Source organism: Malus sylvestris, chromosome 11, assembly GCF_916048215.2.
Source record: "Malus sylvestris chromosome 11, drMalSylv7.2, whole genome shotgun sequence".
Classification (NCBI taxonomy): domain Eukaryota; kingdom Viridiplantae; phylum Streptophyta; class Magnoliopsida; order Rosales; family Rosaceae; genus Malus; species Malus sylvestris.
Window position 1 is genome coordinate 2,400,174 of NC_062270.1, and position 27,132 is coordinate 2,427,305.

Genomic DNA, 27,132 nt, shown 5'->3' on the forward strand with positions numbered 1-27,132 from the left:
GGTCGAGGCTATGAACAAAACCGAGGTCAATCTCAAGAGTGGAGATCTACCCGAGGAAAGACGCATATCCAATGTCACACTTGCAAGCAATATGGACATTATGCAAATGAATGTTCATATAAAAATGGTGAGCATGTCAACATGGCAGAATCAAATGGAAATGCTGGTGAGGAACTTACAGTCTTACTAGCACACCATGATATCAGTAGCCAACAAGATGTTTGGTATTTAGACTCTGGTGCAAGCAACCACATGTGTGGAAAGAAAGAGTTTTTTGCCGAACTCAAAGATGGGCCTTATGGATCTGTGAGTCTTGGTGACTCCTCAAAGTTGCCAGTTGAAGGCAAAGGAAAGATCAAAATCATCCCGAAGGATGGTAAAGAAGAATACATCTCTGATACCTACTACATACCAGGTAGGAAGAGCAACATTCTGAGCATTGGTCAATTGCTCCAGAAAGGGTATGTTATGCATATGGAGGATATGTTTCTCACTCTCAGGAATGCAAGGAGAAAGGTTATTGCACGTGTTCAAATGTCAAAAAACCGAATGTTCCCGTTGAAGTTGAACACAAAGTTTGGGAGTTGCAACATTGGTGTAATGGAAGATGAGTCATGGAAATGGCATCTTCGATATGGCCATCTTCATTTCAATGGCCTAAAGTTGCTGTCAAGTGGAGGAATGGTTCGTGGTCTACCCCAGATTGAAGCCACACGCCAAGTATGTGAAGGTTGTGTGCTTGGCAAGCAAGCATGACTATCATTCCCTGTTGGTGATACATGGAGAGCAAAGGCACCACTGCAGATGGTACACACGGATATATGTGGTCCATTGGATCCTATGTCTTATGGAGGTAATAGGTATTTTATTACTTTCATTAATGATTTTAGTAGGAAGACTTGGGTTTATTTTCTCAAGGAGAAGTCGGCTGCCCTAAGAATCTTCAAGGAGTTCAAGGCACTCACAGAGGCTGAAAGCAACCACAAGCTTGTGGCTGTGAGATCAGATAGAGGTGGAGAGTACACCACCAATGCTTTCCAAGCATACTGCAAGGAGCAAGGAATTAGGCATCAACTGACTGCTGCCTATACACCACAACAAAATGGGATAGCCGAAAGAAATAATCGAACCATCCTTGACATGACAAGATCCATGCTTAAGGAGAAGAATTTGCCAAAAGAATTGTGGGCAGAAGTTGTAGCTTGTTCGATTTATTTGTTGAATCAATGTCCAACAAAGAGTGTTAAGAAGATGACACCACAAGAGGCTTGGAGTGGATATAAGCCGAATGTTGCACACCTAAGAGTTTTTGGGTGTGTTGCATATGCTCAAGTTCCAGAAGCCAAGAGGAGAAAGCTTGATGATCGAGGTGAAAAGTCTGTGTTTGTGGGCTATAGTGAAGAGTCCAAGGCATACAAGCTCTACAATCACAAGACCTGATATAGTTTATGGAGTTGGACTCGTGAGTCGGTACATGGAAACACCAAGGGAGTCTCATTGGCTGGCTGCCAAGAGAATCTTGAGGTACATAAGAGGTTCTCTAAACTATGGTCTGTTTTATAATTTTGGTGAAGATGCAAAATTATTTGGTTATTCAGATAGTGATTGGGGAGGTGACCAAGATGAAAGGAAAAGCACAACTGGCTATGTGTTTTTTCTAGGATCAACAACTTTCTCATGGACTTCAAAGAAGCAATCAATTGTTGCTTTGTCATCATGTGAAGCCGAGTATGTTGCTGTAGCCTCAACAGTGTGTGAGGCAATTTGGTTAAGAAATCTATTGAAGTCAGTGTGTCATCCACAAGTGGAATCGACTGTGGTTCATGTGGATAACATGTCTGCAATCAAGCTTGCAAAGAATCCTGTTCCACATGGAAGGAGCAAGCACATTGATACCAGGTTCCATTTTCTAAGGGACCATGTAAAGCAAAAGACAATCGAACTTGTCTATTGTCACACGAAGGAACAAGTGGCAGACATCTTCACTAAGCCACTACCAGTTGAATCATTCCGGCTGCTACGTGAAATGCTAGGAATGAAGGCGTTTTGATTTGAGGAGGTGTGTTGGAAATTCAAATCAAAACAGGTTGTAAATGGCAGCTGCTAGCTGTTAGTTTCTTTACAGGTTGTATTCACACTTGCTGCAACTACAAAGACTAAAGTTTCCTCCATGTGCCAGCTGAAAGTGTGTTGAAAGACAGCAGTTGTGTGCTGCCATGTGATGTGCTAGCCGAAACTATGTTGATTGCAAGCTGGAAAGATAGCTGTACATGTGTGCTAGACTGTCCAAAGTTCATATGATCTGTTTGTGTGTGCTGTTGTGTTTATTTTATTAAAAGCACTTGAGTGGTCCTTCATTTTCTGCTTGTATAAATAAGCCTCCCATAAGGCTTTAGGAAGTGTCTCTGATTTGTCATTCCATTTTAGAAGTGTGTTTGCAAACTGTTTTAAATATATCAAAGTGCATTGTTTGCCGAAGGTTGTAGCTTCCCTCCTTTCTCTATTTCTTTGTCCAATTTTATTGAGAGTGCAAAGTGAGAGGTGTGATAGAGTTTGTAAACTTATCACCCATATATTTTGGTATTGAGTTAGTAAACTTCTCAATACCAACAAATCCGAAGTGTTAGAAACACCAAATTTATGTATCAAATTTGAAGATCAAATTAAATAGATAATAAACGATTGTTGAGTTATCAGTTCTTTAATTACTGAACTTATAAGCAAAACCATTTATTAAGAAAGGTGTGTAAGTGAAAGCGATCAAATCCTGCTATGTGAAATAGTTCTATATATCTCTCTCGTATACTATGTGTATTAAATTTAGCCAAACAATGCCTATTTGCAATTTTGCAAGACCTCTATGCATAACAATATAAAAACAAAGAGAGGATGGGGGCTTCCCCTTCTCCGAAGGTCGCCAGAATCGCCCGGATCGTAGAATCCAAGCTCGAGCTGCAAACCCCTTTATCGCCAGAAGGGCGTTGTCTCTATTTGGAGTATACACCAGGGATTCGAGTTGACATGAAAGCAGCATTACAAATGAAGAACCAAAAGAACACATTCATACCCAATTGCTTGAAAGTGCAAAATCATGGAATCTAAAAGAGGACTCTCCAGCTGTATCTCTCTCAAGCCTGACCTCTGATAATCTCTCAGTCACACCTTCGCTACTACTCTCGTCGAACACTTCTAGTGGCAGTGGTTGTACTTGGTTCTCATTCGGATGTCGAGCCAATTGAACCTCAGGTGGCAATGGCATAATTGTTGGTGGGGAGGTACTGCTCCTAAACCTAGTTTGGCCTCCGCTTGGAGAAACAACTGCTCGATCCCAGATGAACACGTGAAGGGAAATTGGAATCTTGGCGTGACGGTGAAGTGATAGCTTCTGGCTGAGCGAAATGGTGTCGAAGCATCGAATTGCTCCTGTTGAGGAAACCATCCATGGGAGAACCTTCTGGTTTGAAACCCTTGAGACCACCAGCAACCTTGATGCATCCATTGCTTCCTTGTACAAATTGCTTAGCCCCGATCGAGTTGAAGGTGCATTTTCATCACCATCAACCACTGATGAAATGTAAATAAACCCCTGCAATCACAAAAAAAAAACTCATTTACAAGCCAAACCATCTAGTAGTGCATGGTCCATCAAGCAATGTTAGAGGGACCGCATTTCTTTACCAAGTTATAGCTTAACTAGCGTTTACATAAGATTTAATTGATTTTTAGTTGAATGCTCTCAACTTCCTTCATCATGGACACCAACTATCCTGTGTTGAGGAAAAATTAGAGTACACAACTCTAATACAAGTGTTGGAGAGACAAAACAAATAAACAAATTACTTGTATTACACACACAAAGTATTACAACACACAAACTCTCAAAGACACTCTTTAGAAGCTATGACACTCACTTTTTTTAGAGACACACTCTAAACCACTCACATTCCTACAAGACTACTCTCTTACAAGGCTTCTCACTCTCTTACTGGGTTGCCTACTATCTTCTTCGATTGGTTGATTGGTTGGTTCAACATCACACCCATATTTATAGGTGAATGTTTGGCATTCTACTAGTTTCTAGTTCTTTCTACAAACTAGAACTAGTTTCTAGTTTCTGGTTTCTAGTATATTCTACAAATCTCTAGCTTAGATAATTCTAGACTAGCCACCCTACTTTGCATGCTAGAATCTTCTAGAACAACTCCATGCATGTTTGAACTAAAACAATTTAGTTCCCTTATACCGACTAATCTTAATGGGTTGGTGTTGATCTTTAACATCCCATATATAATGTGGTGAACTCAAACCTTTCTCACAAGTGGCCCTTTATTACAGTGGTAGAAAGGATTTGAGCCCTTGTATGATGGCGTGGATTTGAACTTCGTCAGTGGCTAATCTAACATCTATTCTAACAAAATCTATCATCTGACCAAAAAAAAAAAAAAAACTCAAATCTTTCCTTAATGGAGAATTTGGCAATAGGGGATCATATTATGTTGCATCCAACATCTACTTTCTACACAAAATTATTGTAAAATTACTTGTAAATTAGTAATTAGAACAAGCACATCAACTTTCACAAATCGAGTAATTTGTGCCTAATGGAAAATTGATCAAGGCGAGGGGTTAGTTGATCATATTATATGGAGATATGTGACAGGTGGTGGACCCTAGAATCCACTTATTACTCATAGTTATTTCAACTAGTTACAACGGACACATTAATTATGACATAATATGATCAAGTCAATCACCTACCCAATATACAATTGGTAACAAAGAGGAATTGGTCATGGAGAGAGAAATTAATTAATATACAGTATATATACCTCTTCTGTGCGGCTAATCGCAAAGCCAAGCTTGACATCATCTTCTTGTAATTTGATCTCAACTGCAATTTCACCACCAAGAGGAGCAAACCAAAGGCGAACTGCTCGGACAACACCAATGTCAACTCCATGGTAGTCCTCAAAACCATATAAGCTAGCACTTGCAAGATCAGCCAAGTCAGACAATGACCCCGCATTTACAGTCGAAGAAGCTGTCTCTCCAGAAATCTGTCATATATTTCACTCCTCATCAGACATACATATAAGATATACAATTAAGCATTTTCTTTCCCTTGCGCTTCAATGAAAATCTCTCCTTTGCCTTGAACATGCAACTGTATGACTTTGCCCCCTCCTGTGCTCTTTGTATCTCAAGTTACCCAATTTGTCAAGTCGATCAAGAAGATCGTTAACTTGGCAGATTTGCAAACTGGAAAGTTCGCATTTTCTTTGTTTTGAACGAGGTTCCACAACAATAACCAAGTTAACGATGTTCCTAACCAACTAACTTGACGGAACGGTAACGTGAGACAGAGTACATATAAGTCAAAGTCACACAATTGTAAGTTTAGGGAGAAAAATGGAAAGTTTCGCAGCGCAAGGGCATATAAACGAAAAAGCCTTTAGTGTGTGTGATTAATCACCTTGGTGAGCAAGGACTCAGTCTGGATGTTCATGAAGACAACGGGGACACCGGCAGCCTGGGAGGCATTGAGCCAGACATTTGCCCTAGCAAGGGTGTCCTCTAAGTCATTGTAGCGAGAAGCAGATCGATCTGAAGCCTTTGGAAGGAAAAGTACAGATAGAAAGCTACTAGAGTAGGGAACTGGTAGCAATTCCTGCATTCTCCTTTCCCATGGATATGACACATACCCATCTTGAAGTTTAGACCTGGTCAGTGCACTCACCATCCGCGAGTTCCTTGAAGCTGCACATTGAACAAGTTTTCTGTGTTACTGCTTGTAGTTTCTCGTACAAAATTTTGATTAATTCCTAGTTGCAGTAAGGAAATAAAACATAAGAAATATACAGTTGTTTTTTCCTTCTGTGAAATCAACTTATATGCAGACAGGCTCACAACTGACCCTTTGGTGTTCAAACTGCTCATTGATTTTAAACCTAGTCATTATCCATAGAGATCGACTTATCGAGCATGAGAAAATTTTGTATGCAACGTTGTCGCATGGTGTTATAAATTAACTCAAATTTTAACACTTGAGTATTAATTAAAAAAATATGTGTGTTATAACATAAGCAAAGCCTAGTTTTCTAGCATTTTAAAAAATAACATGTGTCACGTAATATTAGGGTCTAGTAGTATTTTTCTTTACTTGTAAGGGTCTAATAGTATTTTTCTTTACTTGTAAGTGAGATGTTTTAGGTTAGAATCTCGTGAATGATGAGGAACCCTCTTATAGCCAGACAAACTAATTACTCATAACTCAACAAGATCAATCGCACATACATAGTGTTTATTGTTATAGTGCAAATAATTAACTATCTTAATTTAGAATGTTAATCCTATTATTTGATTTACCTTAGCTCTTTTAAAGTGAAGCAACGATCAAACAATAAAAGCTTAATTAAACTGTACATTCTGAACATTTTACTAATAAAAATGGCTCAAGTGTCACACTACTCGTTATATTACATTATATTCACATAAAATTAAAAGACTTTTGATACGGTTCTAAACTAAACTATAATGAGTATATATTGAATAATGGAAGTTAGGTGAAGTGCATGAACAGAATAAAATGTTTTAACCGAAGCTGTCAACCACCAATTAGGTTTGGTCTACATATAATTTTCAACAAAGAGGAAGTCATGAGTTCTCACGTGGACTTGTTTTGTGCTACTTAAAGTTGGTTTGCATTCATACGACAAACACACATTCCATTGAAAATTATGTGCACAAAGGAAAGCTAGGCGCCAATAAATCATAATCATAATTAACATGCCACAATCACCAAGTGGGGGATAATTAATCACCAAAACAATAATAATTTGTAAAATACTAACAATAATTCATCTTCCTTACATGAAAGAAAGGAAGGATAGCGATAGTCAACGGATGATCGTAATAGTACCTTGGATCTCAAAGCAGTCGGCTTCCGTCCGATCGCAGAAGCCGACAGTGTAGTTAGGGTCCGCAATGGACCTGAGCATGTACTGCTTGGTCCTACCGCCCACTGAGTCATTGGGGACTATACAAGCCTGCAACTCGGCGAACTCATCTCGTCCGCGTCGGATACGGACGAAAATGGAGGTGTCCTTGGCCTTGAAGGAGGCGTGGAGGATCTTCTGGACACCGCTCCTTCCGTTCTTAAACGGCGACTTGACGGTGATGGAGCTTCCAATACGAAGCTCCTCGACGATATCTCCAGTTTGGAGCATGTCGCCTGTCCACTCGTCCGCCTTGGAGCTGCCTTTGAGGCACTCGATAGAGAGCACCATGGGTGATTTCGGCTCTCTGGTTGGGGAGTCCGAGCTTGACTGCGCTCTGTCCATGGTCATCAGCTCTTAATGATGTGGTGCTTTCTACGCTTGCATCTCATTTAATAATATGCGCACGCGAGAGAGAAGAAATTGGCAAGGGAGTAAAAAGTCGATGAATTAGAAAGGGGGTGGGAGGTTTTGGGGGTGTTCTGATTTTATTTCACACTCGAACTCAATTTCTACGAATTTTCAGAGGGATTTTTTAGCGTACGGAGCCCACATCTTTACATCACTAATAAATTGAAGCAATGATTGCTTAATTAAAATTTTATTATTATTGATCTCTCAACGCATCAAAACGTGTACATATGGTTCTTTTCGTCAATTATGTTAAAATGAGTTATGTTCGAATGATCATTGCTACAATTAGGTTAAAGTTGAAAGATCATTGCTCTAATTGAGTCAAAGTTGAACAATTATTTCTTCATTTGAATTAAAGTTGAGGGATTATTGATAGAATTTTTCTTATTTGATTTTTCATAATTGCTTCTTGATTTAGCCTCACGTGCATGGTATATGACTCATTTTGACAGAAGTTCTAACGGAGTTGACAAAAAGGACTAGCTGTACGTTTTGATAAGTTGAGGGGCCAATGATAATGAATTTTTAGTTGAGGGATCATTTCTACAATTTACTCTTATATAACAACCACTTATAAAAAAAAAATTCATCCACTTATATTATAACACTTGATTATCAAACTGTGTTCTTGGCGTACTAAAAATTTTCTCAAATTTTCTCTTTCATTAATAGAGAAACTTTCACGAGCACGTACCAAGAATTAAAAAAAAATACACGTATTATAATTTAAATAAAATAATTATTAATATTCAGTGACAGTGTTCGAGGGACATAAAAAATTAGTAGTTTTAACGAAACACTCCTGATATTGTTTACTTTTAACGAAAAACCATATTTTTATATTTATCTGATATTATTTACTACACCTTTATTTATCATTTTTCATTAAAACTATAAAAAAAATCAAACTTTTTATTAGTTTTCCTTTAAAAAAAATCTATTTATTAGTTTTCTTTAAAAAAAAATGTATTTTTTTAATGTCAAAATCACATGTCCTGTACTTGAGAATAAAATAGGTGATCAACTTGTAATGTTTCCTGGTTAATGATGCTTTGTTGAAACCATATGATGATAATATATTTCTTTGCGTTCTTTCTCTCATATAAGAGAAATGCTAAGTATACTAATTTTTTATATTAAATTTACAAATTATGTAATGTGTTTTTAATTAAAAATAAGCATATTAATCAATACTTAAATATAATTTAATTATTGACAATCACGTTATATGGTTTACAAGGTATAATTTAAATAAATGATATTCCTAACATTATCCTTGTTGGAAATTTGATTTGGATCCCATCCGGATCTAAATTGTGAGAATTCTAGAAATCCTCACATCTTAGTCATTCATCGTGTATCGTGCTATCATAAATAATTTGACTTTTTTATTTTTTTATTTTTTTTTAAATTAAACACATATAGTACTTGAAGAAAATTAACCACACAATGTATAATAAATGACAAGGATATGGAGATCTTTACTATCCCCAGGATCCGAAGAGGACCTTTTCCTTGGAAACTAATCTTTGCAGAACAGCACAAGTCATATTAGTGTACATTGGGATTGGATAAGATCATTGACATTAAGGTGTGGGCATTTTACAATGATCTATTAACTATTCACTGCTTGTTTTACTTTCACTTGGGGTTCAGCCTAAGGTCAATATAACAATAGTAACACTTGTTAGCAAACTACTCTAAATACAAATAGATAGTGCATATTCTGAGGTGAGTGAAGTGATCTATTCTTAATATTTACTATCGCAAATCTAATATTTAGTAAAAAAGAATTACATATGCAATGTAAGTAAATTTGTTGCTTAAGTTCATGATAAAAAAAATTATTTGGATGAGAGGAGTTTTTGTTTGCATTGGGTTGAAGAACCCAATTCCTTAACACCCCGAAAACACATATGCCCGTTAAAAGGTTAATATACGTGTTGCTGAAAAAGTCATATGTGTTCAGGTGTTTCACTTCTTACGAAACATTTCACTAAATTAACCGTAGATGATGGACTACAACTGATTATTAATTCAAGTGACACATTGCTTCAAGTTTTTTAACTGGCAAATTGCAAAATTTAGAGTAAAAGTTCAAGCCAATTTGAGAATTGCCTTCAAATGTAATGTTCTCTTCCTTTTTTTCACACAACCTATATTCATCTTCTTCTTGCTAGTGAGCACGTTCAATCCTTCTATGTAATCGATGGAACTTACCCTTACTACAAACTAATGAAAATTCTAAAAAATGGTGGGTACCAAACAATATTCATGAATGTTCCACCAAAAAAATTTCAATAATATACATACCCATTTAGGTCTTACGAGTTGGATACTCGGATTCAAATGGTGGGTACCATACATTATTTCGAATAATATTATTGATCAATGTTTGACCAGTCTATTTGAAATGAAGAACCGGTGCTTAGAGTCCAAGACTTGTTCAACATGATTTCTTTACATAATTCTCTCAAAACGAGTAGGAGAGAAACACATGTTAGTATTCTGTCCAGATGCAGGTTAACCAACTTGCCATGATCAACAACTTATTACTCAACAACCAAGTCAGCATCTTCATTATTATTGGGGAATGAGACACCCAACCATTTTATTTTGATATGTGCATATATGAGTAATTTTTTATGGGACTGTCAATAGAGATGGTAAATCAACTAATTGAATTATTAATAGATATATGTTAAGATCTGTTTAATTTGATATCACCATAATATATGTGAGATTGGTAATAATGTTGATGGTGCAATGTGAAATAAAACTAAATGGATCTTAATATATCATAATACATTTAAATTGATAACACCATGTTTCTTTTAACCGTCACATCCTAAAATTTCTCTTGCTTTAGACATCGCTTTGAAATATAAAGGTAGTGGCCTACCATATACAATGCATGTAGTAATTAAGCGTACAAGGGGTGACAAAATAATAGCCCACCATGGCATTGAACGACCCAACCATTTTCCAGATAAGATTATCATCAGAGCATGTTTTCCAGATAAGATTATCATCATAGCATGTTAAGTAGGGTGTGAGACTTTGATAGATTGAGCTAGGGACAATATGCATGACGTTGCAACATGATGAATGAATGACGATGATATTTGAAGAGCCATACCAACAAATACATTTTTTTTTTTTTTTGATGAACTGGAAATATCACATAATCAAGACCGAAGCCAAAAGTACAAGTAAGCCCACAGGAAGCAAATAATTTGGGATTCACATTTTTAGTAAAAATGAACCCACTAATTTAGTCACATAATTTGGAGAGATTTTAGTGTGTCGAAAACACGGCTAATAACACAAAATGTTATAATACAATTGGTTGAAAACTTAAAAAAAAAAAAAATTCAACCAATTGTATTATGACACTTAATGTATCCTATAATGTTCTCGGCACATTGAAATTTTTTTCTATAATTTGGGGTTGACATTAATTTTAAGTAGGATCACAATGTCCTGTTCACCCCGGCCTTCTTTATTTCAGTTGCTAAACAATAGTGAGCTACCCCAAAATACTCATTATAAGTCTTTATAATGATTATTGGTCGGTTACAAGAGTTTTATTTGGGGAATGATTTTTACATCACTTTTTCTCCTCTATCTACATGAACAAGATGTTTATTTCCGAAGCACAATACGGTACACCACGTCTTATAACTTAAGTATACAATGGGGCGAGCAAAAGGGCTTCTCTGGCGCCCCAACCCCCGCATCTCGACCCTTGTTACCTTAGGGGCATCAACTTTGGCTCTTGTGCATAAGGAATCTCCTCAGAACTGTCCTGCATTCCCCTCTGAACCCTCCCGATCTTTAGCAGTGGAAATCGGGGATGGGGGTTGGGTAATATTTGATTATGAGGACGAACGGGCCGGGACGCAGTCTGCAGGGGTACCCTATGCAAGTCTATCTCATGTCAAGTGACTATATTAGTTAGGTTTATTGGTTCATTCTATAATAATTGGTTTGGCTACAATTTTGGTGGGCCACCAATACTACAGGGACTTGTTTTTGGAATATATATATATATATATATATATACATACGATTGTAAGTACTATATATAGGGCTGGTTTGGTATTGTTGTGCATTGAAAAAAAAATCGCTTCTGCTGTGCTGTGAGAATAAGCAGCAGAGTGTTTGGTAAACTTTTTTGTAAAAGTGTTTTTGAAAAAAAAAAAAGTATTACAGTATTTGGTAAATTTTTATGTAAAATAGATGTGAAAAAAGCCGGTTTTTCAAAGCTGGGTTTTGCAGCTTTGTGTTTTAGGCTTTTTTTCACCCAAAACTGTGAAAAAAAGCTGAAACTGAATGTTTACCAAACACAAAAAAGCTCATAGCTTTTTTTGATACCTACTTTTTCCAGAATCATCTCAGTACCAAACTAGGTTATAGAGCATCGCAAGAGATGCTCTTAGGCCATTCACTGTAAGTTGGAGTGAGTGCGATACAATTTATATAGGAATTAGGCAGCCTAAGTTTCTTACCTATAACATTAATGTTACACTAAGTGAGTTCAATAGCTATGAGAGTCAATATTTTTTTACAAAATTAGTTTGTAAGTATCACACTCAAGTTTAATAACACAGTCCAATATATTGGTCTCACAATCAAATTTTTTGGTCTACTATAAAAGCATGAATTTTTCGGCCTACTATAAAACTGTGTTTCCTGTACGAGTTCCATATATTAGTATCATACTCACTTTTATCGGCCTCCTGTTAAGGGTCTTATGCATAATTTATACATGTAGCTGCAAATATTCACATACAGATAATACTTATATCTCATACATATAAGTATCGGTAATGCTAGGGAGATTAAAATTTAATTAAATTTGTAAATTAAATTATGCATTACCAATAAGAAATAAACACGTTAATCAACGTTTAAGTGATAATCTAATCATCAATAAGCATATCGTTTAGTTTGTAAATTTAGTTTTAAAAACTTTGATTTCCCTAATACTATGTATTGTAGTCAATCCATAATCAACACTCCAAACAAAATCCCCCCCAAGCCGGTACAAAAAAAATGATAATAATGAAAAAAAAATCAAATTAGAGTAATAAAAAACGACGAGGAAAGCAACGTCGTTATTAGAGTTGGCTTGCAAGTAATAACAAATTGGGAAAAATCCGCCAAAGCAGAGGAGGATTTTCGTACACCAGTTAACAATTAGCAGCCAGAAATATTCTGAAAATTTTGGAATCAAATGGAATCTCCATCGTTTACCAAAAAAATAAAAATAAATGGAATCTCCATCTCCGTAGCCCTCCATACAATAATTGGTGGCCTCGAAACCCCTCAAAATTCCCCAATCACCCCACAAATCGTCACTTGGATAATAATTTGTGTCAGAAACCTGTTTGGTTCCCGGGAAAATTCAACTGCAGGAAAAGGTAAAGGTAAAGGAGGAAGCTTTCTTTCCAGGCTTCATATTTCACTTGAATTAATCAATTATCCATTTTATATGTGCCTTGTGGAATTACAAAACTGCTGAATTTTGAATATTGTTTTTGGGTTTTTCCAAAGGTGGGACCTTTGTGATGGTTTATGCTTATTTGTTATCAGAAAACTATGCAATTTTGAATTTGGTTTTTTGGGTTTTTTTTTTCTGCAGGTAAGAACTTTCAACTTTGTGATGGTTTAGGCTTGTTAATTATTAGAAAACTACTCAGTTTTGAATTTGGTTTGTTGGGTTTTTGTAAAAGGTGATATAGCATTGTGATGGTTCATCAAGTTCTGCAACCATGCTGATGGTGTATGCTTCAGGAGCTATTACATATACAGATTCTGCTCATAATTTTTTACAGCATGAGGCAGTTTTACCCTGCAAGACTACCCATGTGAATTTCTTGAACAAAATCTCTATTTGTACTAACCCAATTGGAGCTCCTTGTAATTCTGCACTCTCTGCTTTCTACTTGTCATGGAGAAGCCGTAATCAGCTAAACAGCCCCAAGAAATGGCTAGTAAGTGTTTTTGTAAGTTTCTTTTGTTTAAAATTTAGGGATAAGGAAATGGATTTTGATATTTGTACGAGTGTTTGATATGTTTTGATATTTTTCATTGCAGTGCCGGATGAAGGATTCGATTCCATCGGATGATGAGTATCGATCATCGCGCAACATAGCAATCAGTTTATTTAGGCGGTACAGGAATGTGGTCGACCGTGGAGGAGGTGCCAACCTAAACGTATATACAGAATTCGGCGGTATTTTGTGTGTTTTGCTTTGTTTAATTTCTTTCACAACTGATGTTTCGTTTGGTTGATCAGGAGTTCATCAGTGCTGGGGTGAATGCTTATGCACTGGGCTGCACAGACGAGGGATTAAGAAAAGAACTGCTTGATATGAAAGAATCTGGTGTTGAAATTGAAGGAATGCAAAGTTATGGTGGAACCACCAGTTTCAAATTCAAGATCGCATCGGAGGAGGTAAACTCCTCTTTAGTTATTAACGTTTACCCATTTGTCGAAATGCAACCATTGTAGTATACATTGAGACATTATCTGATTGACTATAAGGATTGGAATATGAAGTTTTTTGCCCAATTCCGATGATCTTTGTGATCTATTGACTAAACTGAGTGTCAGTCATAGTCTAGTGTTGGAAATGTGAGAAGCAGGGGTGCGTGTTAAGTTTTCTGTTGGTCATGATTTCGACTTTTTTCCTCTTACAGTGAATGATTAGTTCAGTGGGATCCGGATTTCCCTTTTCCGTCTTTTCTTCACAATGCAGGTTGATGAGTGCATTCTGTGGTTGAGCATTATATTCATCACCATATTGTGTACGCCACAGCCAACAATAGTTAGATGGTCATCCATACCTCCAGTATCGGACGAAGAAAGGCTTAAATGGAAAGGCTTTTGTGCACTCATAGCAAATGCGTATTATGTGAGAGGAATGGCATGGTAAGCTTCTTTCAGCATATCCAAATCCTACTTTGAGTTATATATATCATAATCCGTATTAAACATGGCTGAATTTCTGCATCCGAATCCTACTTTGACAAATCCGGATTTTTTCTGTGCAAGCACACCGCTGTATATTTCTCAAGTACATGCTATGACAACAAATTATCGACCTCCACCTTGACCTTTTCAAACTACTCTTTTCGTGCAATATAAACCGGTTGTGAAGGTTCACCTCTTTGCTTAAACTTTTTTCCTTGAAGGCTTCCAGTAAAGACACTTCAACTAGAGCAATTGGCAGTGGTTGGACAAGCCGAGGAATCATCAGTTGTTGCAAGTCGAATGCGATTAGTTTTTAGCACACTTGAGGTTAGCTGAATATAGTTCATTTTCTTAATTGAGAATGTGTTTAATATCAAGCCCCTTGCCCTTGTGGCGATTTCAGCTCTGTAGTCTCCGTGTTGCTAATCTAATTTCTGTAATCTGTTTTTAGATGGTATTGAACCAAATTAGGCTCTGCCGTAGAATATGTGATAAGGAATTGACTGTGATGACCAAAAAATTATTTGCTTGTGCAGGTTGTGAGTCCACACTGGCCCAGAGTATAGTGGTTCGGTGTCAAGAACAGATGACATGCTGCCCGTATTTTTACATTTGTAGTATGTGAATCTGTATGGCCTAAACCTTTTCCACTTTAGAAAGGAAAACAGGGGGAAATACTATAGCCTCGTAATCGAATTTTTATTTATGAATGTGAAGAATTTCATTGTTTTGTTCACATGTTCTTTCAAAGGTTAGAAAGATTGACTTGCATCACAATCTTGTGCGCACCATGCCATGTCACAACATGAATTTCTGAGACCTATATAGTCTGATTCTTATATGTACTAGAAAAAATATCGACAACAGGGATGAATACCCGGAATTTCATGTATTGTTTTTCTCATTAACTTATTTTAATGAGCCGAAATCTCACTCACCGGCCTAAACAACGAGCACACACTCAAATGTCAAAGTAAGGGATCAATCAACGAATAAATGAGCTCCATTGAGGAAGGAGAGGGGGGCAAGAACCATGCTTTCATAGAGAAGTGCCGGCCCGAATCTTATCTAATTGTGAGAATAACTGACTAAGCCATGCCATACTGACATCGTCCCTTTGCCTCTTTTACTTGGAATAATCAAGTATTTGCTTATCTAATTTCTCTTCTTAATTAACACTAATCACACTAGAAGTTCGAATTCCTCCTAATATTAGGAAAGTTTAACTCTCCCTTCACACCAATTTTAGACATGATAAGCTCCTCTTATGCGCACCATCAGGTTCCCAACCTTCATTCATTCTACGAATTTCTCATAACCAATAATATTATTTAGACACACAAAACTGACTCATTTATTTAAACACAATACAAATGGGCTCGACTCTTGTATGTGTTAGTTTTGTATGTCCAAGTAGCATCACCTCGACAATTGATATCTATATGCCCCAATTCTGAAAGGAAAAAAAAAAGTGGTGAGAGTGGAAAGGGAAACCTAAGCTAGTTTCTTGAAAGGCGAACTCCAAGTCCAAAGCCATTCATGATGTCTTTCTTGAATTCCAAGTCTTGAAAGCGTACGTCAAATTAAGCTTTGAGATCAAAACCCTAGCCTTTCTTGATTCCCAAGTATCGGACGAGCGTGACATCAAAGTATGGAGATGCAGCAGCACAAGAGAAGAAAGATGAAGATGGAGAAAGGGAAGGAGATAATTACTGATGATTCTAACACTTTGTACCTGTGTTTTTGTGAGAACATGTTGGATGGCACAATTGCTTACGCTCTTCATGCCATTGCTTAGAGCCACGTATTGCGAGACCCGCGGCCGCGTTTAGGTTCTTCAACATCATTCCTGGCCGCGGGTTTACGCCAAGGGGGCTACGCTCGTGGCAAAGACCTGCCTCACAGAAACAGGTCTATGCCTTCAGGACTGATCCCGCTCTCGATTCCCAACCCAGAATCACGAAGCAGCCTCCCATGAAACAAGGAAAATCTGGTCCCATGTTATTCGAACACAAGGATAAACTCTACGTTCAATCACGTTCTCCTATGTTGGACCCAGTTGGTCTCCCTATGGAACCCGCTTTCGAGGTTTTCGATCCTAGTGTGGGCAAAAGGTTGCCTATGCGACGATCCACTTTATCTAACTGTAGGCACCAACATCTGTGTCGCGTCATTTGGCTCGTCTTCATGTAAATATGTGTTTGTCTTTGAGACTGATCCAACGGTGGATCCCAACGCCGGTATCGTCAAGCATCCCCAGCATGTCTTCAACAACAGTCCCCTACAACAAGGGAGAAAGACACAGCTGCAGGCGGAGCATGACGGAAAATTATATGTTCTTGCCTCTGATCCTTTCAAGAGCGTGATTGGCACCCCCGCGACACCCTCTTTCGAGGTATTTGACATCAGGGAGGGAAAATTGTTGCCTCTTCCCGAACCTTTTTCGACTACTCCTGCTTTTCATACTGTTATGATAATCCCTACCCTTCTATCAGTTATACAATTGTAGGCACCAACATATTTGGCTCATCTTCAGATAGTCCCGTGTTTTGCTTCGATACACGTATGGAAGATATGCATCTCCCACTTAAATTCTTACATCCTGAACTTCCTAAAACATTTGACAGTCGAACAAGTCGTTCCTAGGATTCTGTCCATCTAGGAGGTCAAAAAGTCCGCCTTGTTTTGTCCCTGTACTGGGAGCCATTCCACCATCGTCATGTACATGAAGGGTTTGAATTTAAACAGCTTACAAGAAATACCAAAGAGCGACCGTTTTCGTTACCTAGGATCTATCTTGCAAAAGAACGGAGAATTAGATGGAGATCTCAACCATAGAATACAAGCTGGATGGATGAAGTGGAAGAGTGCATCCGGCGTGTTGTGTGACCGCCGTATGCCACTGAAGCTCAAGGGAAAATTTTATAGGACGGCAATAAGGCCGGCGATGCTGTATGGCACAGAATGTTGGGCGGTGAAACATCAACACGTACACAAAATGGGTGTAGCGGAGATGAGGATGCTTCGTTGGATGTGTGGGCACACGAGAAAGGATAAGATTAGGAATGAGGATATCCGGGGTAAAGTAGGAGTAGCCGAAATTGAAGGAAAGATGAGAGAAAATCGGTTACGGTGGTTTGGACATGTGCAAAGAAGGCCTACTGACGTTCCGATTAGAAGATGCGACTATGGGACAGAGGTTCAGGGCCGAAGGGGTAGAGGAAGACCTAGGAAAACTTTGGAAGAGACTCTAAGAAAAGACTTAGAGTACTTGGATCTAACGAAGGACATGACACAGGATCGAGCACAATGGCGTTCTAAGATTCATATAGCCGATCCCACTCAGTGACTTGGATTTTCCAAGTCTCCAACCGAGAAGTTTTCCTCACTCGGGAAATTAAGGGAACACTACCCCAACCTACATGCTCTACTCAGAAAGCTTCAACATACAAACTTTAACAAAAGAAAATTCAAAGAACTTAGCGAAGAAGGCTTTGGTGTATTTAACACAATACGTTGAAATGAAGGAAAGCTTATTTATTGATATCCCCGATAAGCTACAAATATGTACATATACATGAGTCAAAATAAGCACACAAGAGGGAGCCTTCACAAAGGTTGCTTAGGAGAAGTCTCAGCAGTCGGTAGAGCCCCAGAAAGAGAAGGCACCGGAGGGGGATCATTTGGAGCCTCAGTACTGGACAGAACCCTAGAAGGAGGAGGCATCAGAGGTTGATCATTTGGAGCTTCATTACGCGGTACAGCCCCAGAAGACGAAGGCAATAAATGCCTTTGGAACAAACCCACAAATCTCTGATGATCAAGTAAAACCTGACCATCAGTTTCCTTCATCTGGTCAAGCTTCCTCTTCATGTTTGTAGCATAGTCATGTGCGAGCCGGTGCAACTGTTTATTCTCATGCTTGAGCCCTCTAATCTCCTGTTTGAGACTCATCACTTCAGCCGCCAATGATTCAACTTGGCGGGTTCGAGCAAATAGGCGTTGGGCCATATTAGACACAGAACCTGCACACTGAACACTGAGAGCCAGCGAATCCTTAACAGCTAACTCATCAGACCGTTTGGAAAGTAGTCTGTTATCTTTGGGAGTGAGAAGGTTCCTGGCCACCACCGCAGCGGTCATATCATTCTTCATCACGGAATCCCCAACGGTAAGAGGACCAGTAGGGGAGACGAAGGATGGGCGCCATATGTTGTCTGGAGAAGGCGGGGCTGCCTCTTCAACAAGGTTCAAGTCAAAACGACGGTCGGAGGGGCCAGACATTTTCAAAGGTGTTGAAGAGAGAAGAGGTCGGACAAATCAAGATCTTAGAAGTGCAAGAATGAAGCTTCTACTGGTGGAGATTCAAGTGTGCTTTGGAACTTAATGCCAGCCCCTATAAAAATCTGCACTCGACGAAGCTTCAGAAATCGAAGAGGCGCATGCACAGAAATCGAAGAGGCGTTTGCTTTCTCAAAAGCTGGGCTGCTTAGAGATCACGAGGGTTGATCTCAGAAATCGAAGAGGCGTTTGCTTTCTCAAAAGTTGGGCTGCTCAAAGACCACGAAGGCCGATCTCAAAAATCGAAGAGGCGCTCGCTTTCTCAAAAGCTGGGCTCCCCAGAGACCACGAGGGCCGATCTCAGAAATCGAAGAGGCACCTACTTTTCCAGCCTTTTCCAGCCTTGTCAGTACCTGTCACACGCACACTCAGTTTTGCGGAAATTATGGGCATTCTGTCAAAGACTTCTGGGGAAGTAGAAAACACATGAATCTTACTGTTCAATCACCCACTTCCCACACGCAACAATAGCTCATGGGTACCACAGATAACTTTGCCAAAGTTCTCTGCCAAAGTTGAGCACGTGAAGCTTGCAGCTCCCACTACATCGCTCTGACCAAGAAGGGTAAAAGAATAGCAAAGAAACAGCACTAACAAAGTTTAGACCTATAAATTTTGAAGGTCTAGCTACCATATTATTACCCACAAGGGTAAAGGAACAGTACCACTGCTGGATAATTGGAAAGTCCCTGTGTGTCAACCTCTGTGCTTCGTGGCAAGGTAGACTAGCAAACATGCCCAACCTTTACTCACATTCGAGAAAACACTCCCAATAAGATTGCTTGCTCCAAAATCGAAGAGGCACCGTCCTCCGAATCTCGAGAGCCAGACTCCCAACATGACTACTTTCTTAAAAATCGAAGAGAGGGTAAAGGAACAGTACCATTGCTGGATAATTGGAAAGTCCCTGTGTGTCAACCTCTGTGCTTCGTGGCAAGGTAGACTAGCAAACATGCCCAACCTTTACTCACATTCGAGAAAACACTCCCAACAATATTGCTTGCTCCAAAATCGAAGAGGCACCGCCCTCCGAATCTCGAGAGCCAGACTCCCAACATGATTACTTTCTCAAAAATCGAAGAGACACTGCTCCCCGAATCTCGAGAGCCAGACCCCCAGCATGATTGCTTTCTCAAAAATCGATGAGGCATCGTTCTCCGAATCAATCGAAGAGGCGCTCGCTTTCTCAAGAGCTGGGCTGCTCAGAGACCACGAGGGCCGATCTCAGAAATCGAAGAGGCACCTACTTTTCTAGCCTTGTCAGCACCTGTCACACGCACACTCAGCTTTGCAGAAATTATGGGCATTCTGTCGAAGACTTCTGGTGAAGTAGAAAGCACATGAATCTTACTGTTCAATCACCCACTTCCCACACGCAACAATAGCTCATGGGTACCACAAATAACTTTGCCAAAGTTCTCTGCCAAAGTTGAGCACGTGAAGCTTGCAGCTCCCACTACATCGCTCTGACCAAGAAGGGTAAAAGAATAGCAAAGAAACAGCACTAACAAAAGTTTAGACACATAAATTTTGAAGGTCTAGCTACCATATTATTACCCACAACTGTAAAGGAACAGTACCACTGCTGGATAATTGGAAAGTCCCTGTGTGTCAACCTCTGTGCTTCGTGGCAAGGTAAACAAGCAAACATGCCCAACCTTTACTCACATTCGAGAAAACACTCCCAATAAGATTGCTTGCTCCAAAATCGAAGAGGCACCGTCCTCCGAATCTCGAGAGCCAGACTCCCAACATGACTACTTTCTCAAAATCGAAGAGAGGGTAAAGGAACAGTACCATTGCTGGATAATTGGAAAGTCCCTGTGTGTCAACCTTTGTGCTTCGTGGCAAGGTAGACTAGCAAACATGCCCAACCTTTACTCACATTCGAGACAACACTCCCAACAAGATTGCTTGCTCCAAAATCGAAGAGGCACCGCCCTCCGAATCTCGAGAGCCAGACTCCCAACATGATTACTTCCTCAAAAATCGAAGAGACACTGCTCTCCGAATCTCGAGAGTCATACCCCCAGCATGATTGCTTTCTCAAAAATCGAAGAGGCATCGTTCTCCGAATCTCGAGAGCCAGATACCACAGACCACTTTTTCAAAGTGCTCTGACAGAGTTAAAACATGTGAAACTGGCAGCTCCCACTACCGTGCTATGACCAAGCAGGGTAAAGGAATAGCATTACTACTTGTTGTTAGGGAGACTCCTATATATGTCGACCTCTATCCCCAAAGGACAGGCAGACCTGCAAAAATGCTCAACCCTTCATCATATCTGAGAGGGCACTCCCAACGAAGCCTTTCGAAATATTCAACTTTCTTTCCCCCCGATAATACCTCTGCAAACAAGCTATACTAGAGCAAGAATATCTCATATCATCAGGGTTAAAAGCAAGAGTATCCCATATCATGCTTTTTCCCTGTCTTTTCTTTTGGCCTTGTTTTTACCTGCAAGACAAGGAGAAAGAGAGCAATCAGTCAGCATTTGGAATCAAGCTTCCAGCCAGGAACTGACTGCCTGGAACCCCTTACCTGATTACTTACCTGGCATTGCTCTCGAGTACTCATCTTCAACATCTTATGTTTCCAGGGAAGATTCCGCATCTGCTTGAGGAACAGATAGGGCAAGTGCGAAGGATACAAGGAAGCATGTGGAGACAAGCGTAACAGCACACGTGCCGATACATTCATTACTCTGTCAAAAGCAAAAGTATCCCATATCAGCAGGGTGGAACGTACTCTAGATTTGATGGACTTGTTTTGACCCTCAAATTCTTCAGTCGGCCTTATACTCTGGAGGAAACCAGAAAACCCTCCAGCTCAGTTCAAGAATAAGCCTGTGGAAAGTTACTTCTTCAAAAGCAAAAGTATCTCATATCATCTCTTCTCATTTTTCTTCTCTTTATCCTTCATGCTGCTGCAAGATGGGGAGAAGGTGAACAATCAGTCGGAGCTCTGATTGCTTACCTTGTCTGTCACCTCTTTCAGCAGACCCCCTAGCTCGGCGACTTGGGGGACTCCTACTACATGGTTTGTATCGCGCTTAACCAAGCCTGAAACTACAAGTAAGCTTCAAGTGAAATTGATACATTACCTTGTGCATCTCCACCAGTTAAAGATACCACCCCTGGATGGAGGAAGAGTACTTCCAGAGAAGATGCCACATCTACCTATGAGACAGATAAGGCAAGTCAAGACGACACCACACTTCGATACTTAGAAGTTTCGTGATTACGAGATCATTCTCCCACAATATTTCCTAATGTCATTTGTACTAAATCATTCACTTGTACTCACTAAATGAGAGCTTGAACCTATGTACTTGTGTAAACCCTTCACAATTAATGAGAACTCTTCTATTCCGTGGACGTAGCCAATCTGGGTGAACCACGTACATCTTGTGTTTGCTTTCCTATCTCTATCCATTTATATACTTATCCACACTAATGACCGGAGCAATCTAGCGAAGATCACAAAAAGCGATCGTTTTCGCTACCTAGGATCTATCTTGCAAGAGAACGGAGAATTAGATGGAGATCTCAACCATAGAATACGAGCTGGATGGAAAGAGTGCATTCGGCGTGTTGTGTGACCGTCGTAGGCCACTGAAGCTCAAGGGAAAATTTTATAGGACGGCAATAAGGCTAGCGATGTTGTATGGCACAGAATGTGGGTGGTGAAGCATCAACACGTACACAAAATGGGTGTAGCGGAGATGAGGATGCTTCGTGGGATGTGTGGGCACACGAGAAAGGATAAGATTGGGAATGAGGATATCCGAGGTAAAGTAGGAGTAGCCGAAATTGTAGGAAATATGAGAGAAAATCGGCTCCGGTGATTTTGAACATGTGCAAAGAAGGCCGACTGACGCTCCGGTTCGAAGATGTGACTACGGGACAGAGGTTCAGGGCCGAAGGGGTAGAGGAAGACCTAGGACAACTTTGGAAGAGACTCTAAGAAAAGACTTAGAGTACTTGGATTTAACGGAGGACATGACACAAAACCGAGCGCAATGGCGTTCTAGGATTCATATAGCCGACCCCACTTAGTGGGAAAAGGCTTTGTTGTTGTTGTTGTTGTTGTTGTTGCATGTTCGGGGTTTATGCTTGTTTCATTTCTTCTACATCTCTACCACCGTCCATCATCCCTCTTTTCGCCATGTATTTCCCCTCTATAACTAACACAAAAGTGAAAACTAAAAATAAAAAACGAAATGGTTATTAAACTGGCTTTTAGTTAATCCGGGGTTCGATTATAATCTATGGGAAAATTGGTCACATCTTGAGCTTTTTACAATGCAAATCATCTCTACATCATCATTCCTATCCTCTCTCTCCTCCATATGTTCTCAAAGTTGCATCAGATTGACTTGCATCACAAGTTTCCACAATTCATGCTGTATGAAACATATTCTGGCTAATTAACAAGATCTTCCGCTGATAGAGCAATTTCACAACGTAAACAGATGATTTCCCGACTTCTGCAGCTCTGCAGTTCTCTGATAAAATACAAAACTCTCTCAGCACCTATAATATATATCTATTTACTAGCTTGATTCTTATATCTACTTCAAAGTATCGTCGACGACAGGGATGAATAAACTCAATAGTTGCATATACCGTTCTCCACATCAACCTACAAAAGGGTAGACAAGGAGAGATATATGAGAGTACAATTTGGCTAAGAAATTACAAGTTGAAAATCTTGCCCTTCCCCTCAAAACACATATTTAAGGGTCGTTCCTACCAAAAAAAAACGGCCATTATTGTTTGATGTTTTGAAAATCAAGTAGCTAATTGACCTAATATTGATGGCAACAGCAAGGTCTACCTTTCTATGCCCATCTTTTCTGTGGAGGAGCATCCTTTCGTTCAGATATAGAAAGCCTTCGAATGGTCTTTTTTGAATCCCCACCAGCTGATGTCGGCCTTGGCCTTGAAAATTGAGCGGTACTGGATCTTGTGATAGGGCTCATTGGTTGAGATTTTGGGCTCGCCGGTTGAGATTTTGGACTCATTGGTTGAGAAGCTTTGCTCACTGAGTGTACTTGCCTTGAATTCATGGTGATCGCTTTTAGAGGATTCGGTGGGTGGGATTTTATGCGACTGTTAGTTGGTTTCACCTTCGAAGTTGAGGCTTTTTCAGGCTCTGGTTTCTTAGTTGTTTGAACAGGGTCAAGGATCTGAGGAACCTTTCGAGTTTTAAAAACAGGAGGAGCTGGTGGTCGAATCCGTGGAGAGCAGTCTGAATCAGAAGATGAAGGGCCAGTAGTGCTATCCATATCATAAAGGATGTTGTTCATCATGTGATGGTTTTGTTTATCATCTTCATGTGCATCTGGGGAAGAGAAAGAGGGTCTCTGAAGCCTTGTAAGGTGCACTACCTGTATATGTATATACACATTGACAATTTGACATGAATAACTCAAAAGTCAAATACATTATTTTCCGTAATTCTGAAACCCCACATCTTACTTCGCAGCTCCGTACCTTTTGTTCTAGAACTACCATGTCCCTCTTTAGTCTTGTAATCGTTGAGTTCTTTCTACGTATTATGTCTTCTAACTCTGAAATCCTCTGATATGAATGATAAGAATAACCGTGATCAGCCAAAGACAAAATTTGGCAATAGAATTATAGAAGAACAAAACGAGAACAAAAGAGGGAGGTTGCCTTTGAACCGGCACTTTCAGCTGACTGGAGTAAAGTGGTCAGCTCCTGTATGGTTCCATCTTTCTCTTCACAATCCTTCTTGAGATTGTCTATGTCTTGTTCAATATCTACGGCGTTTAGCTGCTGAAATCACAACGAATTACATCAAGAACACGAAAAAGTGATACCTTAGAAAGTAGAAACTGCCATTTCTGGTAAGTTTTGCAGACCAAAAGATGAAAGCAGTTCCATTACCTGGATGTCTGCAGCAGAAGTGACACTTGAGCACAAGTCTGATAAATCTGACATCCGGCGCTCCTCTTGCTCTTGTACATTTGGCAGAGACACTTTATATCGTAGTATATGATCCCCATCAGAGGCTTTCTCAGCATTGTTATCCTGATACCAAATTAAGAGATTAACCAGATCAAGATTTCTGCATTAGTACAAGATAACTCGAAACAATCAATGTAGCAACACGGAACAAATTCTTACCACCAACCCATTTGGAAGGTCACGATGTTGATCACAGAGCCAACAACCACAATCAACAAACTTGATATTATGGGAACTGAAAGATTCGTTGCGCTGCAATTCTACATTTTCGAGGGTGGAAGGAACGAGAGTTCCCGAGTGATCCTTAATGTTATTCATCTGCTCGCACAGGCTGTCAAGCTTCTGCTGCATGCTTGATAATATCTGATCCTGGTAAACAGTTTGACACAAGAATTTAAGTCAAGAATTATATTTCACCACTTTAAGGTTCTCAGTTAACTCGAAAGATTGATACTTTACTCAAAAACAATATCAAATCTGATACTTAAAAATTTAGACTAACACTTAGGCTGAACCAAAGATTTCAATATCAAATGTACATGAGAATATATAAAAGGGAACTTTCACGAAAAGCTTCTGGTAGTGTTCATTTTAACGAAAAACCACATTTTTACATTAAAAAGTCAATTATGATACTATTCACTTTACCTTTTATTTTGTTCTTATCGTTAAAACTCAAATTTTTCTAGCATTTTTTCATTAGTTTTCCTTATATAAAATTCATGAATAAAATTAAATTGATATTAAAAACACATGCCCAGTTATGAATATAACCTCCATAACTACAACAGTTAAAATAAATATACAGAGAGAATAATGATTGAATTATACAAAATTTCAAAATTTGTTAAAGAAAACGTCTAAAGATTCATAATTTAAACCAACCCAAATCAGCAATTAAAGAGAGAATTGAAAATTTAATAAACCCAAATTAATCAAAACTCAATGACTACAAACCCGAAGCTCCACAGATTTCTTCAGCTGCGAAATGTGGCGGTTTTTCTTCGACTCGGCGGCGGCGACACTTATCACGGCGACGAAGAGGAACCTCTGGAAGGGGGTAAACAGCTCCCAAGCCGCGGCTTGCTCTGGGCTCAAGCCACCCTTAATGGCTCGAGCCGAGCTAGCCTCGTCGGCATTGACCATCCGGCCTTCGAGGTTGACCCAGGCCAGCTTCCGGCGAGCCGGCACGGGGCGGCTCCTCTCATTGAAGCTGCTTGAGAGGCGGCGCTTGGAGGAGGGCGTGGGGATTGGGGTTAATGTGACCCGAACCGCGCCGAAGCCGCCGGAGGGGAAGTCTTGGTCGGACACTTCCATGGCATGAAGGGCGGAGAGGAGAGGAGGGAGAGAAAAGAGAGTGAGAGAGAGAGAATCGACCAAGTTTTAAAATGCTTTTTTGGGAAGTTGTTGGTATTTTTTTCAAATGCTTTTGAATTGAGAGGGAAACCGCAATAACCGTTTGTCCAACGTCCCTCTTCAGACGCTGGAAATTTTCTCCTTTTTTTTCTTTTCCATTTTTTTATTTTTGATTTTTCTCTGAAACTAAATATTCAATTTATCAAGAAAAAGTACTTTTATTTCTGGGCGTAGTCCAAATAGAGTTGTTTTCTAAACACCTAGAATCTGTTAATTAGTCATTTATTTTGGTAATTTAGTCATGATTTTAACGCTGATTTACGTAGACATGTCCTAGTGATTAGAATCAAATTATTTTTATTAAAGAAACTGAAAAAATCCCATACAAATAGAGAAGATCAGATGTTATGAGATGCATAAATTGAAATGAAAATGAAGTACGGATATCATGATCATACTCAATTTGTTAGCATTATTTCTCACTTCTTTTTGTGATTCACTTAAAAGAAATTTGAATGCTATAAAATACAAGGGCATAAAGTGTCTATAGGTGACTTTTTATGTCCACCGTCAAATCCCAGGGTCAACCTGGACAAGAAGTGAAAACTACCAAGTTGGAGTACAGTAGAGGCAGATGGAATATTCGGTGAAGTGGAACGAGTAAAGATCGGAAAGAATACTAATGGCGAAAGTACTTTGTTGAGCCGACACTGACATTGAGAGACGATTTGGGCGATATTGGTAACAATTAACGAATTGGAGGGCTCAAAATCAAATGAAAAATTTAGAGGGCAAGTATAACAAGATCTAAATTTCAGAACAATATGTTGTGAAAAAGCAATTAAATAGTTAAATGTCTTGGTCTTATCCTTATTTATTGGGCTTAAACAGGCACTCTATTGGGCTTTAGCCCATGTAAACTTTTGGGTAAAAGATAGACAGAGGCCCAAAAATGCCCAAATGTTCCCAACCCAGATTTTAGCCGAGCAAAAATGATGTGATGTATAAAAAAAAAACCCAAATATTCTGCATGAGTGGTCTTTTCTTT

The 27,132-nt window shown here is 39.3% G+C and overlaps 3 protein-coding genes and 1 long non-coding RNA gene across 7 annotated transcripts; 2 read left to right on the forward strand and 2 right to left on the reverse strand.

Moving 5' to 3' along the window:
* Positions 1 to 2,663: 2,663 nt before the first annotated feature.
* Positions 2,664 to 7,480, reverse strand: LOC126588498 (uncharacterized). Its single transcript, XM_050253593.1, has 4 exons — positions 6,920 to 7,480; positions 5,474 to 5,757; positions 4,830 to 5,057; positions 2,664 to 3,586 (listed from the first exon to the last, which is right to left on the reverse strand). The coding sequence occupies exons 1-4, from the start codon at positions 7,344 to 7,346 to the stop codon at positions 3,062 to 3,064; spliced, it is 1,464 nt and encodes a 487-aa protein (XP_050109550.1). The 5' UTR covers positions 7,347 to 7,480; the 3' UTR covers positions 2,664 to 3,061.
* A 5,138-nt stretch (positions 7,481 to 12,618) lies between these two features.
* On the forward strand, positions 12,619 to 15,127 carry LOC126588504 (uncharacterized). 3 transcript variants are annotated; one of them, XM_050253604.1, is made up of 7 exons: positions 12,619 to 12,841; positions 13,057 to 13,408; positions 13,512 to 13,631; positions 13,714 to 13,872; positions 14,177 to 14,349; positions 14,613 to 14,718; positions 14,928 to 15,127. In XM_050253604.1, exons 2-7 carry the CDS (start codon positions 13,187 to 13,189, stop codon positions 14,955 to 14,957), a joined length of 810 nt encoding a protein of 269 aa, XP_050109561.1. In that variant the 5' UTR covers positions 12,619 to 12,841; positions 13,057 to 13,186; the 3' UTR covers positions 14,958 to 15,127. The 3 variants fall into 3 exon arrangements, with proteins under 3 accessions (XP_050109561.1, XP_050109559.1, XP_050109560.1); XM_050253602.1 differs by having other exon boundaries at positions 12,620 to 12,841; positions 13,148 to 13,408; XM_050253603.1 differs by having other exon boundaries at positions 12,620 to 12,835; positions 13,148 to 13,408.
* A 4,558-nt stretch (positions 15,128 to 19,685) lies between these two features.
* LOC126588518 (uncharacterized) lies at positions 19,686 to 22,135 on the forward strand. Its single transcript, XR_007611503.1, has 2 exons — positions 19,686 to 20,367; positions 20,585 to 22,135. It is a non-coding gene; the product is annotated as an uncharacterized LOC126588518 (long non-coding RNA).
* Positions 22,136 to 22,971: 836 nt separating this feature from the next.
* Positions 22,972 to 26,176, reverse strand: LOC126588497 (uncharacterized). 2 transcript variants are annotated; one of them, XM_050253592.1, is made up of 7 exons: positions 25,686 to 26,176; positions 24,888 to 25,097; positions 24,648 to 24,791; positions 24,414 to 24,533; positions 24,231 to 24,317; positions 23,572 to 24,124; positions 22,972 to 23,376 (listed from the first exon to the last, which is right to left on the reverse strand). In XM_050253592.1, exons 1-6 carry the CDS (start codon positions 26,043 to 26,045, stop codon positions 23,576 to 23,578), a joined length of 1,470 nt encoding a protein of 489 aa, XP_050109549.1. In that variant the 5' UTR covers positions 26,046 to 26,176; the 3' UTR covers positions 22,972 to 23,376; positions 23,572 to 23,575. The 2 variants fall into 2 exon arrangements, with proteins under 2 accessions (XP_050109549.1, XP_050109548.1); XM_050253591.1 differs by having other exon boundaries at positions 24,414 to 24,536; positions 25,686 to 26,175.
* Between the last annotated feature and the right edge of the window lie 956 nt (positions 26,177 to 27,132).

What these genes read in the sequence shown, in the direction of transcription:
- LOC126588498 (XM_050253593.1), bottom strand. Translation starts at nt 7,346, where the DNA reads ATGACCATGGACAGAGCGCAGTCAAGCTCGGACTCCCCAACCAGAGAG. An exon ending in CGACTGCTTTGAGATCCAAG is followed by an intron (nt 5,758 to 6,919) that starts GTACTATTACGA and finishes TTCAATGTGCAG; the next exon opens with CTTCAAGGAACTCGCGGATG. An exon ending in CGATTAGCCGCACAGAAGAG is followed by an intron (nt 3,587 to 4,829) that starts GTATATATACTG and finishes TTGTGATTGCAG; the next exon opens with GGGTTTATTTACATTTCATC.
- LOC126588504 (XM_050253604.1), top strand. Translation starts at nt 13,187, where the DNA reads ATGCTGATGGTGTATGCTTCAGGAGCTATTACATATACAGATTCTGCT. An exon ending in GAGGAGGTGCCAACCTAAAC is followed by an intron (nt 13,632 to 13,713) that starts GTATATACAGAA and finishes TTGGTTGATCAG; the next exon opens with GAGTTCATCAGTGCTGGGGT. An exon ending in TCAAGATCGCATCGGAGGAG is followed by an intron (nt 13,873 to 14,176) that starts GTAAACTCCTCT and finishes TTCACAATGCAG; the next exon opens with GTTGATGAGTGCATTCTGTG.
- LOC126588497 (XM_050253591.1), bottom strand. Translation starts at nt 26,045, where the DNA reads ATGGAAGTGTCCGACCAAGACTTCCCCTCCGGCGGCTTCGGCGCGGTT. An exon ending in AGAAATCTGTGGAGCTTCGG is followed by an intron (nt 25,098 to 25,685) that starts GTTTGTAGTCAT and finishes ACTGTTTACCAG; the next exon opens with GATCAGATATTATCAAGCAT. An exon ending in ACCTTCCAAATGGGTTGGTG is followed by an intron (nt 24,792 to 24,887) that starts GTAAGAATTTGT and finishes ATTTGGTATCAG; the next exon opens with GATAACAATGCTGAGAAAGC.